The 14,607-nt window shown below is 45.5% G+C and overlaps 1 protein-coding gene across 4 annotated transcripts in view; it reads left to right on the top strand.

Annotated features, from left to right (window-relative positions):
• The first annotated feature begins 448 nt into the window (after positions 1 to 448).
• Positions 449 to 14,607, top strand: part of Tom1l1 (target of myb1-like 1 (chicken)) — a 42,590-nt gene continuing 28,431 nt past the window's right edge. For 2 of the 4 annotated variants that reach the window (NM_001357544.1, NM_001357543.1), the window contains exons 1-4: positions 1,127 to 1,215; positions 3,582 to 3,666; positions 5,415 to 5,493; positions 13,909 to 14,058. In NM_001357544.1, coding sequence (NP_001344473.1) covers positions 1,158 to 1,215; positions 3,582 to 3,666; positions 5,415 to 5,493; positions 13,909 to 14,058 — 372 coding nt within the window. In that variant the 5' untranslated portion in view covers positions 1,127 to 1,157. Of the gene's footprint in view, positions 1,216 to 3,581; positions 3,667 to 5,397; positions 5,494 to 13,908; positions 14,059 to 14,607 lie in introns of all 4 variants that reach the window. The other 2 variants (XM_006534269.4, NM_028011.3) reach the window with 2 other exon arrangements.

Here is a 14,607-nt window from a genome sequence, read left to right as displayed (position 1 = left end):
TCAGGTAGGACTGACCTCATCATAAGAAACACCATCATAACAAAAATGCCGTATTTTACATTGTAGGATCCCGATGTTAACTCACTCATGGAGGAGGACAAACAGGGGGAGGTGGAGGAAGATTCCGGATCAATACAACAAATGATAGCCACTTGGAGCATAATGTAATTGGTTTTGACATCTATGCTAAAATATGGAAGACCAAAAACATGAGTCAGGCCAGGTCCTCCTGCTCTTTCTAGTCACCATTTCGGGGTGGGGGGAATAAACCCACTATTAATGTGAAGCTCAGTCCCAGTTAGCTACAGGAAGCAAAATCTACCAGCAGAGTAGCCCATCGTCTCAGGAGGCATCCTACAGATCAGAAGCATGGGTATCTGATGTTAGCCGTGCCGCGGAAAAGGAAAAAGAAATCTTGGTTCAAATAGAAACAGAGAGGTTTGGTTTCTTAATGTGGATTTACATACCAAACATATTTCCTGCCAGAGCCCCAGGAAAGGCCCCTCTCTCCTTTCACCATAAGGCTGGAAAGCAGGGTTCCTAGGAGATAGAGCTAGAAGCCAAAAGCTTGTGTGGTGGCGCCTCGTGGTCCCTCTTGGAAACGGGTGAAAAACAAAGCCCGGGCTCAAGGGAGGTCTTGGCTCTCCTAGACAGCCCATCCTCCTCCCAGTTCCGTAGATTTAAAGGGTAGGGCGCAAAAATCGGTTCAGGGACCTCCGGAGTGGTGATAGGCGAAGTCTCATTGTTCTGGAGGTGTGTGACTTGAGAGGTCTATGTCCTTGTCTGAATAAACCTTAGCAATAACCCTCGAGTCTGTGTTAGCAACTAATCCCACACTGTCTAGTCTCCAAAGAGAGGGGAGCGGTCTTCAGCCCTGCGGTGGAGATGTTGGAGCTGGACTCTGAGTTCGCAGGCCCGGGGTGCGGAGTCACATCACTCCACCCGGGCTCCCAGCCCACCTAGAGTCACGAGGTGCGGGAAGCGCCAGGAGCACGCGGCAGGTGCGCCAAGTCCCCCGGGTCCCCGCCCTGCTCGCTGCCTGGCGCCTCTCCGCGGCAGCCAAGCGCTGGAGCGGAGAGGAGGAGCCTCGGGCACGGAGCGGGTGGAGTCGGAGGGCGGTGGAGGCGGATTTCCTGGGAGGGCTCTCTGGAGCTACCATGGCGTTTGGGAAGAGTCACCGCGATCCTTACGCTACCTCTGTGGGTCACCTCATAGGTAAGGAGGCGCAGGGAGTAACATCCCGGCTGGCTTGGGGAACCGTGGGAGCTTTGCCGGTTCCACTCCATTCTCGATTGGAGGGTGGGGGGCGAGTTGGACCAAGTCGGAGGAAATGCTACCCTCCCCCGCAGCTTTCCCACGCCACCTGCGTGCCACCTGCGGCCACTTTCCACCTTTCTGAGTTTGGCTCACTCATACCAGAACCTCTCCGAAAAAAATGCAAAGTTCAAAATGCTGGGCGAGTGGAGCAAGCAGGTGGCCCGCAGCACAGCACTGCGTGGAGTATTGGGACCGCTGGGAGGAGAAAGTGGAAACTTCTTGACCCGGGGAAGGTTCTTCATAAAGTGCGTCGTCCACTCTCAGCACCTTATTGTTATACCCATTTTACAGACCAGAAAGAGAGATCTGAGACGCTAATTGACGTGATCTCACCCTGAGAGGCAGGTTTCTCCAAACCAATTTTCTCCAGCGCACAGCCCAAGCGATGTGAGCCGGCCTTTTGCTTAAAGAGGGAGATTGGGAGAGGGGCCGTCTGCAGTCACTGAGGCTCTTAGACCACGCATCACCCTCCAATCCAGCCAGCCTGGTCCTTCCTTATCCCTTGTGTTTGTGTTCTGAATTACAGAGGTGGATGCAGAAGTCACTGACTACATACAATTGGCTTTTTGCCACCTCAGCTCCCTTCTTTACCCTGCCCCCTCCCTTGGGGACAGGGTGTGGCACCAGGGTGTATTAATGACAGGCAAACTGTTGGGAACTTGGTGGGGTGATGAAATCCTATGAACCTGGTAGTTCTAAGACTCAGTCTCAGAAAGTTTAGATTGGAAGTAAGTTAAACTAACTGCTGCGGGGATGGGCCGCACCTTTGAACTTAAACCTGAGTTTCCACATCTTTACAATACTGCAAGAGAGCTGCCCTCTAGGAAAAGCACTGTAACTGCCCATCTCCTTGCTGAATAGTATGTCTTAGAACGAGTTCCGAGCAGAAATGGATCCTCGCTGAAGCTTCGCAGGCAAAAGGCACTTCGGCAATGTCCGATTATCCCTTAGTTTTGAAAACATTTAGAACTACTAGCTGGATGCCTTCGGGAAGGCATAGTCCCATCCCCCAGGGAACTTACCTGGTGATAAGGAGAATGGCCATATTCTGCAGCATCCACTGTTAAGATACCCTTATAATACTGAAAGATACCACGTAGTTTGCAAACAAAACTTTAAAAAAGGGAGAAACGAACTCGGCCACAGCCTTTGAAGTGTGAATAAGAGTTCTCTAGGAATGAGCATGTTGAGAGAAAGAAGTATCCAGATGGAAGAACAATGTGTGCCTAGCGACACGAGCAAGATGGCCCAGCTTTGTCCATTTAGAACCCCATTAAAGCCACACACTATGGTTTGCACCGTACATGGGTATCTTTGTCATAGATGCCAATAAGCAGGCAGACAGTACAGTAATGTTTCTCAACCTGTGGGTTGAGACCCTTTGGGGAAGGGGTTCCAATGACCCTTTCACAGGGATCCCCTAAAACCGTGGGAAAACACTGATATCTACGTTGCAATCTATAACTAGCAAAATTGCAGTTGTGAAGTAGGCAGTGAAAACAATTTTATGGTTGGGGGTCACCATAACATAAGGAAGTGTACTAAAGAGTCAGAGCATTAGGAGGGTTGAGACCCACTGCGTTAGCGGTTTTCTGACCCTGGTCCTGTGTCCTTAATGAAGTCATCTAGAGAAGGAAATGTCAAGGGTGTGAGTATGTAAATCTGCCTGGTGTAAGTTTGATGCCGGAAGCCATCTTGCTCTGTAATTGTGCTAGCTCTGCCTTTTTTTTTTCCTCACACCCCTCCCGATACATACTTTAAAAATATAAATATCGCAAATACCCTTGATTTGAATGCAAGTTCCCCATCATACTTGATGTGTGACCTAGGTTAATCTCCTTACTCTCTCTGAATTTCTCTTTCATCATCTGTAACCATGGGTTAAAAGAGAATAGACTTAGTGATGTGCTGTTCACCTCGTCCGTGTCTGCCCAGTAAGGCACAGATCTCTAGTTCTGGCTTCTGAAAGCCACTGGAGGCTGGAGATTTGTTGCAGGCTTTCGTAGTGGCTCACTCATTGCTGTCGAAACAGCAGCACTCTGGCCTTGGCTTCTGATCGATTCCTGAGTTACTGAGAATTGTTCAGGAGGAGAGAAAAGAAATCACTTTACCCTTTGGTAGCATAAACTTAATGGTACTTGTTCGTGCACCCTGACCCCCAAGCAGATTATTTCAAGGACATGAGGTTCTGTTCTGTTTTGTTTTGTTTTGTTTTTTCTCTCCATTGTGGCTCAGACTCAACACGAGCAATTTTATCTTCACAGAAAAGGCCACTTTTGCTGGAGTTCTGACTGAAGACTGGGGCCAGTTCCTGCACATCTGTGACATAATTAACACCACACAGGACGGGTAAGGTTACCGTGGTATCTGTGCATTTCTGCCTGAAAAGATCCATCAGAACTGCAGCTCGGTTTCCATTGCCAAGGTTTGGGTGTTTTGGTTGACAGACCGCTTACTTCCTGCCTTGTGAGGATGGCAGGCCGACAGTGGGGACAACTTCCTCCTCCAGCATGCAGGGGACCCCAAGAGGTCATTAGAGCTTGTCGCCTTCTTTACCTTTTCTTTACTAATTTAAATTTTGTTGTTGTCTCACTTAAATTCATCATTTTGGAAAAAAAAATCTTTTAAAGAGAGGGATACATTGTTTCTTTCTTTAGAGCTTTCTCCTGCTCTGATTGCCAGTGTTTTATGTAACAGAAACACTATGCAGAAGCAGACTGGAGTGGCTTCCAGGGGTTGTTGTCCAGGCACGTGGTGACCGACCCTCATCTTGATTGTTCGAAACGACTGAGCAATCTTTTCTTTCCTTGTCAGGGGACAAGTATTTATCTGTTATCCTACCAGCGCACCCAAGTTCATACTGTGCTCATACAAGATGTGCTGGGTATTGATATATTATCTAAACTTGAAGCCACTAAATAACAAAAAGAAAAGAAAAACAAAGTCATTCAACAAGCACTGCAACTTTGATTTTAGTCAACTGTAGATTATGATAAAAAGCGAACTTGTACATTTCCCTGAACATTCTTAAAGGATAATTGGTAGAGCCAGATTTTGTCTAGAGTGTGCTGATGAAGAAAACATGGTAAAATGATTATTGGTTATATATTAATGGCAAGTGCCTATGGTTGACACTTCTAAGAGTTTACAGATTTTTTTTTTTAAAAAATGTGTCTCTGTGTGGTATGCAGGAGTGCATGTGTGTTCACATGTGTATGAGCACACTTTAGTGTGGAGGCCTGAGGCTGATACCAACTGCTGATATCTTCCTCAATTTCTCTCCTCTTTTTTCTATTGAGTCAGGGTTTCTCAGTTGAACGCAGAGCTGTGTAGAAAGGCTAGTTAGCTAGCTAGTTTACCCCAGGGGTCAGTCTCTACCTTCTAACCTAGCCTTAGAATGACAGGCAGGCTGTAATCAATCCACCATGATTTTACCTGGGGCTGTGGATGCTGGTACAGGTCTTCAAGCTTGCATAGTATCTCTCCTGCATATATAACAACAACAACTATACACACACACACACACACACACACACACACACACACACACACACTGTGTGGTATTTAGATCCTCTGTGAACCTTTTTCATTACTATGATCAGTTTCTTCACTGATCTTGCAAAAGGGAAACCTAATGAAGTGAATTTTGACCCTCTATTTGCAGATCTCCCTAACATCAGGTTACAGCATATCAAAATTAGTCAATCGCTGTAATTCTTATATCCCCTGACATATGGGGTACTCAGGCAATGCTAAGAATCTTAAAGGGATCACTTTTCTCTTGTTGTTTTAGGGTTACATTTCCTGTAACCCGATTCTGTGTGTGTATAGAAGCCAGTGTGTACACACTTCATGACTGTTTATGTAATCCTCTTGCACACATATCTTAGCTGTGTCTCCCCAGGGGGCAGGTGGTGTGATCTATCAATTTTGGAAGGCAGCTTAGAGATGGTGCGCTAAGTGGCCCAGCTAAGACAGAAACACAATCAAACATTGGCCTGTACGCTTAAGCCATTCCTATTTCCGTATTGTACACTGCTTCCATAGAGACTGCCTCTCTATCCAAATTGTTCATTTCAGTGTCTTTATTGCCATAGGCCAAAAGATGCAGTAAAAGCTTTGAAGAAAAGGATCTCCAAAAACTATAACCACAAAGAAATCCAACTTTCCTTATCAGTAAGTACTTTTAATGCTATAAATAAGATTGCGGGGGTTTCACCCCTACAATTAACATTCTTTTTTGTTTGTTTGTTTTTGTTTGTTTGTTTTGTTTTGTTTTTGCTTTTTGTTTTTCAAGACAGGGTTTCTCTGTATAGCCCTGGCTGTCCTGGAACTCACTTTGTAGACCAGGCTGGCCTCGAACTCAGAAATCCGCCTGCCTCTGCCTCCCGAGTGCTGGGATTAAAGGCGTGCGCCACCACGCCCGGCTTACAATTAACATTCTTAATGAGTTTAATGAGAGATGACGGCCCCATAATAGTACTCTCTGGACTGTGTGACTTAAGGCTCCTCATCTGTTGAGAGCCTCAGAAGGGAGTTCAGTTGACTACAGTGCCATCTAATTTTGTAGAAAGAAATCATCGTCACGGAATCGGTTTGTCTGATTAAGATCTTTGAGTTTGTGGTTAGAAACCCGTGATTGATACATGGGTCAGTAAGCATGTGTTTGTATTCGCTGGCCATGTTTGAAGGAGAAAATTGCAACTGTGAGAGATGGCTCCCTTATAGCTTTCTCCCTTCTTCCAGCCCCTTTGAGGGGTCCTGAGACCTTGGCAGCCCCTTAAGTTTCAGTGAGGCTCTTTTGATTGATGTCATTGGGAGAACATTCTCTGTCACTTTGTGCAGGTCTCCTGTGCACCGTTCCTTTTGTGATACAGATGCGAGCTCTTTCCCCTTAGTTGTGACTGTGTGGCCTCTTCAGTCACACTGGTGAGTTGCCCTTTGTCCATTGGAAATGAGCTGTATGGCCTCCTCATTTCTTCTGGAAGGAAGACCTCACATCGACATGGCCAGCATCATATTGTTTTTAGGAGTAAAGACAGTGTTTACCAGAAGGCTACGAGGCAGATGTGAGCATAGTTCCCGCTTTCTAGATTAACCTGGAAAGTAGTGCATCACAGCGTGTGTACTTGGGACTGTCTAAATAAAAAGAAGTTAAATAGTATCCATGCCAAAAATGCAGAAAAAGCCTTTCAGTGGGGATCTGACTGTAGTTTTAGAGGTATTTACCTCCTTCCTGGTTGCTGGACTCTTGTCTGTCTATAACTCATAGCAACCTGCTCATGAAGACCACAGAATGATGGAACTATTGAAAAAGGAGTAATATGTTTCTATGGAAATATCAAGGTATCAGGACCAGGAGAGAAATGCCTGGAATGTTAGCTGGCTGATGGTGACGCACGCCTTTAGCCCCAATGCTTGGGATTGCAGAGGCAGTCGGATCTCTGTGAGTTCCAGGCCAGCCTGGTCTACAGAGTGAGTTCCAGGACAGCCAGGGCTACATAGTAAAATACTGTCTTGAAAAACCAAAAAGGAAAAAAAAAAAGAGAGAGAGAGAGAGAGAATGAGGAGGAGAAAGAGGAGGAGGAGGAGGAGGAAAGGAAGGAAAGAAAGAAGGGAAGGAGAGAGAGAGAGAGAAATGCTTGGTATGTTATTGATGTTCTTACCACCAGGAGTTGAATGTCTTATCAGTTCCATTTTGTAGATTATGAAAGAAAAAGACCAGAAAAAGAAGTTCAGTAACTTAGATTAACTTTCTATTAGAGGCATGTATGGGAATTTGAACCCAGTCCTAAGATTCTAAATTCCGTACCTTTTTTTTTTTATACTACTCTTCCTCTAAGAATGGATTGAGTCTCTCATGTGCTTCATTTGCTGTGGTATTGAATTCTGCCTCTCTCTCTGCCAGGGATGTCTGGACACCCAGTTCTCTCTGTTGTGTCAGATGTCTCTGTATGTCACATCAAGGAGGGTGAAGAGCAGCCTGGGACAGACAGGGCTCCAGTCTGGCCAGGTAGCTGGTGTCCCAGGTCCCACAACAGCTACAGTGGCAGTAGTGGCAACTGTGGCTGCAGCAGCTGCTGCTCCTCTGATGGGAGCCTCTGCAGGCAGCAAGAGCCTGGCCAGCCAAGGAGACCCAAGGTCCAACCATGAGTGCTTGGGGAGAGAGAGAGAGAGAGAGAGAGAGAGAGAGAGAGAGAGCTCTTCCTCAAGAAATACAGCTCAGTAAAGACAGCCACTCCCTGGATCCTTGATGAAAGAGTCTGTGTGCTTTATTCCCTGTGGACTGGGACTGCCTGTATGAACCTTGGGGAGTGGGGTGGGATTTGCTGGTAAAGGTTTTTGTTTGACTGAGTTTGGGATGCTGGTGATGCTCCATTTGCATGAAGATGCTGCATTAGGAGACTCCCGACTCCTGAGATCCTCTCCATTGGTGGTCATTGGTATGCGTTCCAGAGCAGGCTTTAGAGGCTGAGAGGGGACAGCTCCACTCCTACCACCTCTGATCCCTGGGACTTGAGCACATCCCACCCCTGCAGTTCTTAGCCTGTCTGTAAGACCCATGTGCCCTACAGTGTGTGTCTCCAGTACCTTCCCTCATGCGTAGTCCTGAGTCAGAAACGTTCGTGTATCCAGTATAGATCGAATTGGTTTAGGTTCCCACCCACTCCGTTCCCAAACTTCACCCCATTTCTCCTAGCGTCCAGGAAGACTCCGGGGCTAATGGAAGGTATTTTCAGACCTAGGGTAGAGAGGAATGTAGACAGCACTAAAATGGAGGGATCTAGCGGATCTCAGGAGTGCAGAAGGTTGAGAGAACTGAGTGAGAAGGATAAGGAAAGTCAAGGAATGTATACACACACACACACACACACACACACACACACACACACACACACACACTTCTCTTTCCACCTGGGCATCACATTGCAATCTTACAGTTCAGTTGTTTACCCTCTTTAGTGGTTTGCCTCCGTGAGGGTTGTATTAGCCTCCTTCATGGTTCAGGGGTTCTCTATCTCCAGGTCCATGTCCTCCACCTTCACTTGCAATGCATGGGACCCTCTCGGAGGAAGAGGATGGGGGCTGTAGAATGTTGTCCCGAGGATCTTCCATTTATCTTTGGGCTTCCATTCTTCCCTTTCAAGCTTGACTCCCATTTAGCAGCTGCTTTTTATTGTGTGTTGACCTCCTAACGCTACTACTCTGCGTTGTGATTTCCCCTACCAGCATACAAAAACCAGGGAGTCTTTTAAGAGCCCATGCTTACATAAAAATGAAAGTCAAGGGTGAGGGGTCAAAATTCAACTTCATTATTAGCCTCCAGGTCTGCTAAGGTTGAGGAAGATGGCTGCTTTGTCTTGAGTTCTCTTTCTTTTCCTTAATCTACTTTAAAATTTTATTTTTATTTGTGTGTATGTGTCTGTGTAAATGTATGCCACCTGTGTGCAGGTGCACTCAGAAGCCATTAGAGGGTGTCCCGTTCCTGGAGCTAGAGTTACAGGCAGTTGTGAGCCAGCCACTCAGTATGACTACTGGGAACTGAACTTGGGGGCGTCTGGAAAAAGCAGCAGGTGCCCTTAAGCACTGAGCCATCTCTCCAGACTTCCTTAATTAGTCTTTAACGTTGGCATGCAAAGCAGTGTGTTTCCTTGTGTCATCTTAACATGTGTGTATCATTGAGCATATACTTATTCATCCCTCTCTTCGCCCCTCCTCCATCACTCCCTTCTTATTGCATCCTTTCTACACCCAAATACCCCTCCTTAGTTCATGTCACATAGATGCCATTGTCTCCCCTTTCCCCTTAGTCCATCCTTATAAGATTTTGTGTGTGTGTGTGTGTGTGTGTGTGTGTGTGTGTGTGTGTGTGTGTGTGTGTGTATGCCAGATTCTGAGAGGGAAATACCAAATTATCTTTCATATATAGAATTTAGATTTTGTGTGTGTGTGTGTGTGTGTGTGTGTGTGTGTTCCATGAACATAGAAAAGGGGCAATGAGAGGAGAAGAAATTTATCTTGAGTTTTTTCAAAGTGGGCTTTGGGCTTTGACTCTCGATACCTACCTGCATGTAGACCTCCCTTGTTGTACACATAATGGCCCGTGTGCCCCACCTCAGCTTGCTTGTTGTCTTTCAGAGTTACACTCAAGGCCTCTGCCCTGCCTGCCTTCAGTATTCTCTGAGGCTAAACTGAATTATGAGCAGAATTAGTCACAGAAGGATTGCCCAATGACTGTCAAAGGCAATTATTAGTTTACTAATAAACTATTTAATAAGTCATCTCCTAGGTGACATTTCCATCTTATTTCTGGGAACTGATGAGAGTCTAAGTCAATTATGAATGTTTCTAATACTCTCTGTCATTTAGAGTTCTCCATGGACTTGTCAGCCTTTGTTAGGTCTTTCACATAATCTGATTATACTATGATTTTTTTTCCCCCACTAACACTCAGTGGCAGAGTTTAATACAGGAGCCAGTAGCTTTTTCTGCTTTTCTTTTACAATGCAGTAGAATTCAGGCCCTTGTGCATTCCAGACAAGGGCCCTGCCACTGAGATACACACTCAGCCCAAGAAGTCAATAGTTCCGCTTCGTCTTATATTCACTGTTGTTACTAAGCTTTATTGCTCTAAGCTAGAGAGCCCTCTCTTGAATGAGTCAATTGTGACTAACCTCAGCAAATACCACTGTCATTGTCAACTGAAAAGTGGTTGAACAAGTTCCCAAGAAGCAATGGAATGTAATAGTCCTTTATGGAACAGGCACCAATAAAGAGCTATAGCGATTTCCAGGCGATATGTAAAGGTGAGTGTCCGGCCAGTAGCTTATCATATGAGAAAGGATGAGAAGACAGCTCTCTCGTACATGAGGCTAGTAGGCTAGAGTAGCCTTGCCTTGATGTGGTCACAGTTGGTGGTCCAGATATAGCTCTGATGTATCTGAAATCTAGTATTGCCACTGTACCTGACTTAGATATACCTACAGTGAGAATCAGAACTGACTAATAGGTCTTTCTCTTCTAACCATGTGTGACGAATTTTTATTTCTCTTGATGAGCACGTTCTCTCGTGTTAGAACCTTCTCCATCAATACAGATGGTCACCATTTGCAGAGGTCCTGCTTTGTGCCTCCCTCTCAGAGGACACGACATATCATCAGGCTCTTACAGTAAGCTCCTCAAAGAGGCCCAGTGTCCGTGATGCAGACGGCATTGCCATGAGTTCACATAAGTGATTTGCTCAGCTGAGCACAAAAATAGATGGGCAAAGCTTTGAGTCACCCACTTCTGCTTTGCTTGGTTGCTTGGTTCCTTCAGTTCTCTCTCCCACTTCAGATTACAGATTCCTACTTACCCTGTTTCCAAAGATAGGCTATCTGAGCACATGGGCACCAGAGCGAGATAGCAAAATATGCTAAGCTACTCCTGTAAGTCTGTCCGTTTACCACAGTCTGTTTTAGAGTCCAAGTGAGCTGGGGCAGGGGACGGGGGACGGGGGGAGGTGAGGACTGGAGACAGAATGGAGGAGATGATACAGAAGTAATGAGCTCTGACAGTCTTGATTCCAGCGGCAAAGCACAAAGGGCATGCCTGCTGATCTCCAAATGTTAACAGTCTCAGAACTCTAATGTTAACAGTCTCAGAACTCTAAGTTGACTCTGATTTTTTTGCACATATACCTTTCAGGAATGTTACCCATTACCATAAAGTATTAGTATGCCAAAGATAAAAATTGATTTGGGCACTATTTAGCAAGGAATCCATCATTTACTTGACGCCAAACAAGCTAGATAATCTTATCCAAGACCGCACAAGCAGTTGGCTAAGCCCATCAACTTGCATTGAATAGAGCATCACTTCTCAATCTGTGGGGTGAGAACCTTTTTGCGCTCAAACAGCCTTTTCTCTCGGGTGGCCTAAGACCATCGGAAAACACAGATATTTACATTACAATTCATTAACAGCGAAATTGCAGTTGTGACGTAGCAATGAGAATAATTTTATTGTAGAAGTTGGGTCACCACAACATGAGGAAACTGTAAGAAAGCATCATTAGGAAGGTTGAGAACCACTGGAATAGAGGCTGTAGCATCCTGAGCCCATTCAAAACTCGCTTTAGTAGTCGAGTTCAGCATCATTTCCAATGCGCCATGCCACTCTGTCTAGCCAGCTTACATCACCACACAGTAATCTTACTTGGGTGTGGCTTCTGCTTCTACCTCCATTTGCTTCAAAGGTTTCCCCGTGTTTCTTCATGCACTCAGCTCCCATATTTTCTGATGGCTTCCATGGTCTCCTTGTTTAAAAGTATAGCTCTGTGTACCCGCTGCTACTTTTTTGTATTGCGTGAAAATGACACTCAAAATACAGCACATGCGGGGAAGTCAGGCGCTGGGGTACTTTTCTGAGGAGATGGCAGCTTTGATGGTCACAGCACGGTTGCTTTGTCCTCTCAAACTCAAAGTGGCATGGAGATTTGATTTTACCGTTAGATCATTTTTAAGAAATTGGCTTTCTGCATGCAGTTTTTCCACTCCATCCCATTCTTCTTAGCCTGAGTGCTAACTGTGTTGTTTTATTCAAAGTGAAGAATGGCCCCACTAACCAGTGAACACATTATAGCTGTTCTGTCCTTAATAGTAACTGTTAACTATTAACTATTAACACCCTTCTTTTTGGGAGCTTCTTTTGACTTTACCAACATTATTTTTCCTCCTTCCTTTATTCCTTTATTCCTTTGTTCCTTCATTCGTTCCTTTCTTTCCTCCTTCCTTCCTTTCTTCCATCTTCCTTCCCTCTTCCTCCCTCCCTCCCTCCTTTCTTCCTTTTGTCCTCCCTTCCTCCCTCCCTCCCTTCCCTCCTCTCTCTCTCTCTCTCTCTCTCTCTCTCTTTCTTTCTTTCTTTCTTTCTTTCTGTTGTTTTTTTACTGCCTTCCCATCCAGTGTCCCAGGTATCCCTCTTCTTTGCACCTCCTTGGTGGCCTTGGTGACCCTCTCATGGCCCTTCACTCTCCTGTCCTGCAGCTCTGGATGTAAAGCCCTCTACTAAACATATTTGAATATTTACTTTTCCTTTCGAACCTAAAAATACCTAAGCTTTGTCCCACCCACTTTACCCCTAGGGTCCCCAGTCACATCACCCCACCCTACCCATATTTCCATGAATGGTCCCCTCAGCTCATGTTGAGTGAAGCTCTCTTAGCTTTCAGTCTTCTTACTTCAGGAAATACACAGCCAACGCTCCTCCTTCGTCACTCATTCCGTCTGGCATGCTCACACCATCCAATGCTTGCCCTTTTTTGTATTGGGTCTGCACTGCTGAGTGCCTACCAGACTTCCAAGTATCCTCAGTAGAGTGCTGCTGGTGTCTGTCCAGAATGTAGCTTTTTCTCTATGACACTGACTAACATTCTCCTCAGGGACTCCTGGGTAATGAATGGCTAGACTCTATCCTGACAGACAGATTTCTGGAGACTCTAGATAATGCCCTCATGGACTTTATCTACAGTACCCTCCCCCCGTTCTCAAAGTGCCTACCTCATGATGCCACCACGAGGGACAAAGCAGAGGGCACACTAAATCTCCTCCCATTGTGAGAGTTCATGAACTTTGCCACCTTTATTTATTCATTTTTTTTGCATATGGTTTACATATGATTTACAATAGTCTTCTTTCCAGGAATCTCTCTAATGTCTACTTAAGGCAGCTTATGAAGAAGGTTCTCTGCGGTTTGTGGTTTCCGACAGTCGTGGGCAGGTGGCCTGTGGCAGAGTAAAATAATTAACCCCATGCTTATGGCTGGGAAGTGTAAAAAAAAAAAAAAAAGAAAAGAAAAGAAAAGAAAAGAAAAAAAACCATGGTTCCAGAATTCCCTTTGATGGTGTCTCTGCCACAACTTGGAACATCCCCCTAGGCCCCATTTGTAAAGTTTTGACTACCTGCAAATAGCAACAAGCTTTGTACACAGGGATCTGGGGTGGCATTCCAAATGCAAACCAAAGCAGCGTTTATCTGTTTATCTGTACATCTGTAGATTCATTTCTACTTTCCTTGGTCATTTTTCAAAGCCCAGCTCAGCGCCAGGCTTTTCTATAACTCTCACACAATCACCTGACTTTAAATAATCCCACTTGGCCTCTAAAGATCTATTGCTAGACTGACAGCAATTTATTACCCAAACCAGGACCTTAATAGTAAAAGGGTGTACCACTGTTAACAATGACAGGACAGAAGGGACAGGCTGACCCTAGATAACCTGCAGCAAATGTTACATAATCTAGAATGTGTGTTTTGCTTGACATTGCATTTATTACAGTTTAGCGCATGTCATTTACTACGCAGTGCTGCTGCGTGCTGTGTGTGTCCTGACTCTTCATCAGTTGGAGCGTCTAGGCAGTTACCTTACGTTTCTTCTTCCTTGCAGTATCGGAACATAACATTCTTGCCATATAGCTTAGTATTGTAGGAAGCAAATCGGGGGCTGTTAATTAGAATGCTGGCAGAAGCTATTCTTGCGTCGCGTTTGTTGGGTCTTAAAGTCAGAAGGATGATGCTACAGAGGTGTCACGCCCGACTTTGCTCCTTCATTTAGCTCATTGACATGTGCGTGCAGAACTGTGGCCCGAGTTTCCAATCTCTGATTGTGAAGAAGGAGTTCATTAAAGATACTCTAGTTAAGCTGCTGAATCCCAGATACACCTTACCGCTGGAGACCCAGAACAGAATCTTGAATTTCATTAAGGTAAGTCTGTCGACTTATATTGAGGGAGGGTAAATTTCTAAGTATAGATAGATGAGGATGTAATTCTGGTTGTTGTAATGATCCTTTATTTATGTAGGAGTGATGCATAAAGAACTCTCCTCTCCTCTCCTCTCCTCTCCTCCCCTCCCCTCCCCTCCCCTCCCCTCCCCTCCCCTCCCCTCCCCTCCCCTCCCCTCCCCTCCTCTAATTTGACATGGTCTCTCTAGCCCACCCTGGCCTCTAACTCTCTATGACACCAAGGATGATGCTGAACTTCTGATATTCCTGCCTCCACCTCCCAAATACTCAGTTTTTGCAGTAGTAAGCATTGAACCCAGGGTGTCGTGCTGGCTAGGCCAGCTCTCTACGAAAGAAGCTACATCCAGCTGCAATCCGTTCAGAGTTTCTGAGGAGTAAGATTCCTTGACATTGGATAATATCTTCCTGCTGAAGAAGAGATAGTCATTTCCCTAGCTCCCATTCAGTTTCTCTTGTGGCCATGGGCGGGGGGTGGGGATGCATGTATTCATGCTGAAGCTGTGGAATCTA

Source organism: Mus musculus, chromosome 11 (assembly GCF_000001635.26).
Source record: "Mus musculus strain C57BL/6J chromosome 11, GRCm38.p6 C57BL/6J".
Taxonomy (NCBI): Eukaryota; Metazoa; Chordata; class Mammalia; order Rodentia; family Muridae; genus Mus; species Mus musculus.
Note: the sequence above shows the minus strand (reverse complement) of the source record. Positions and strands in the feature narration are given on the sequence as shown.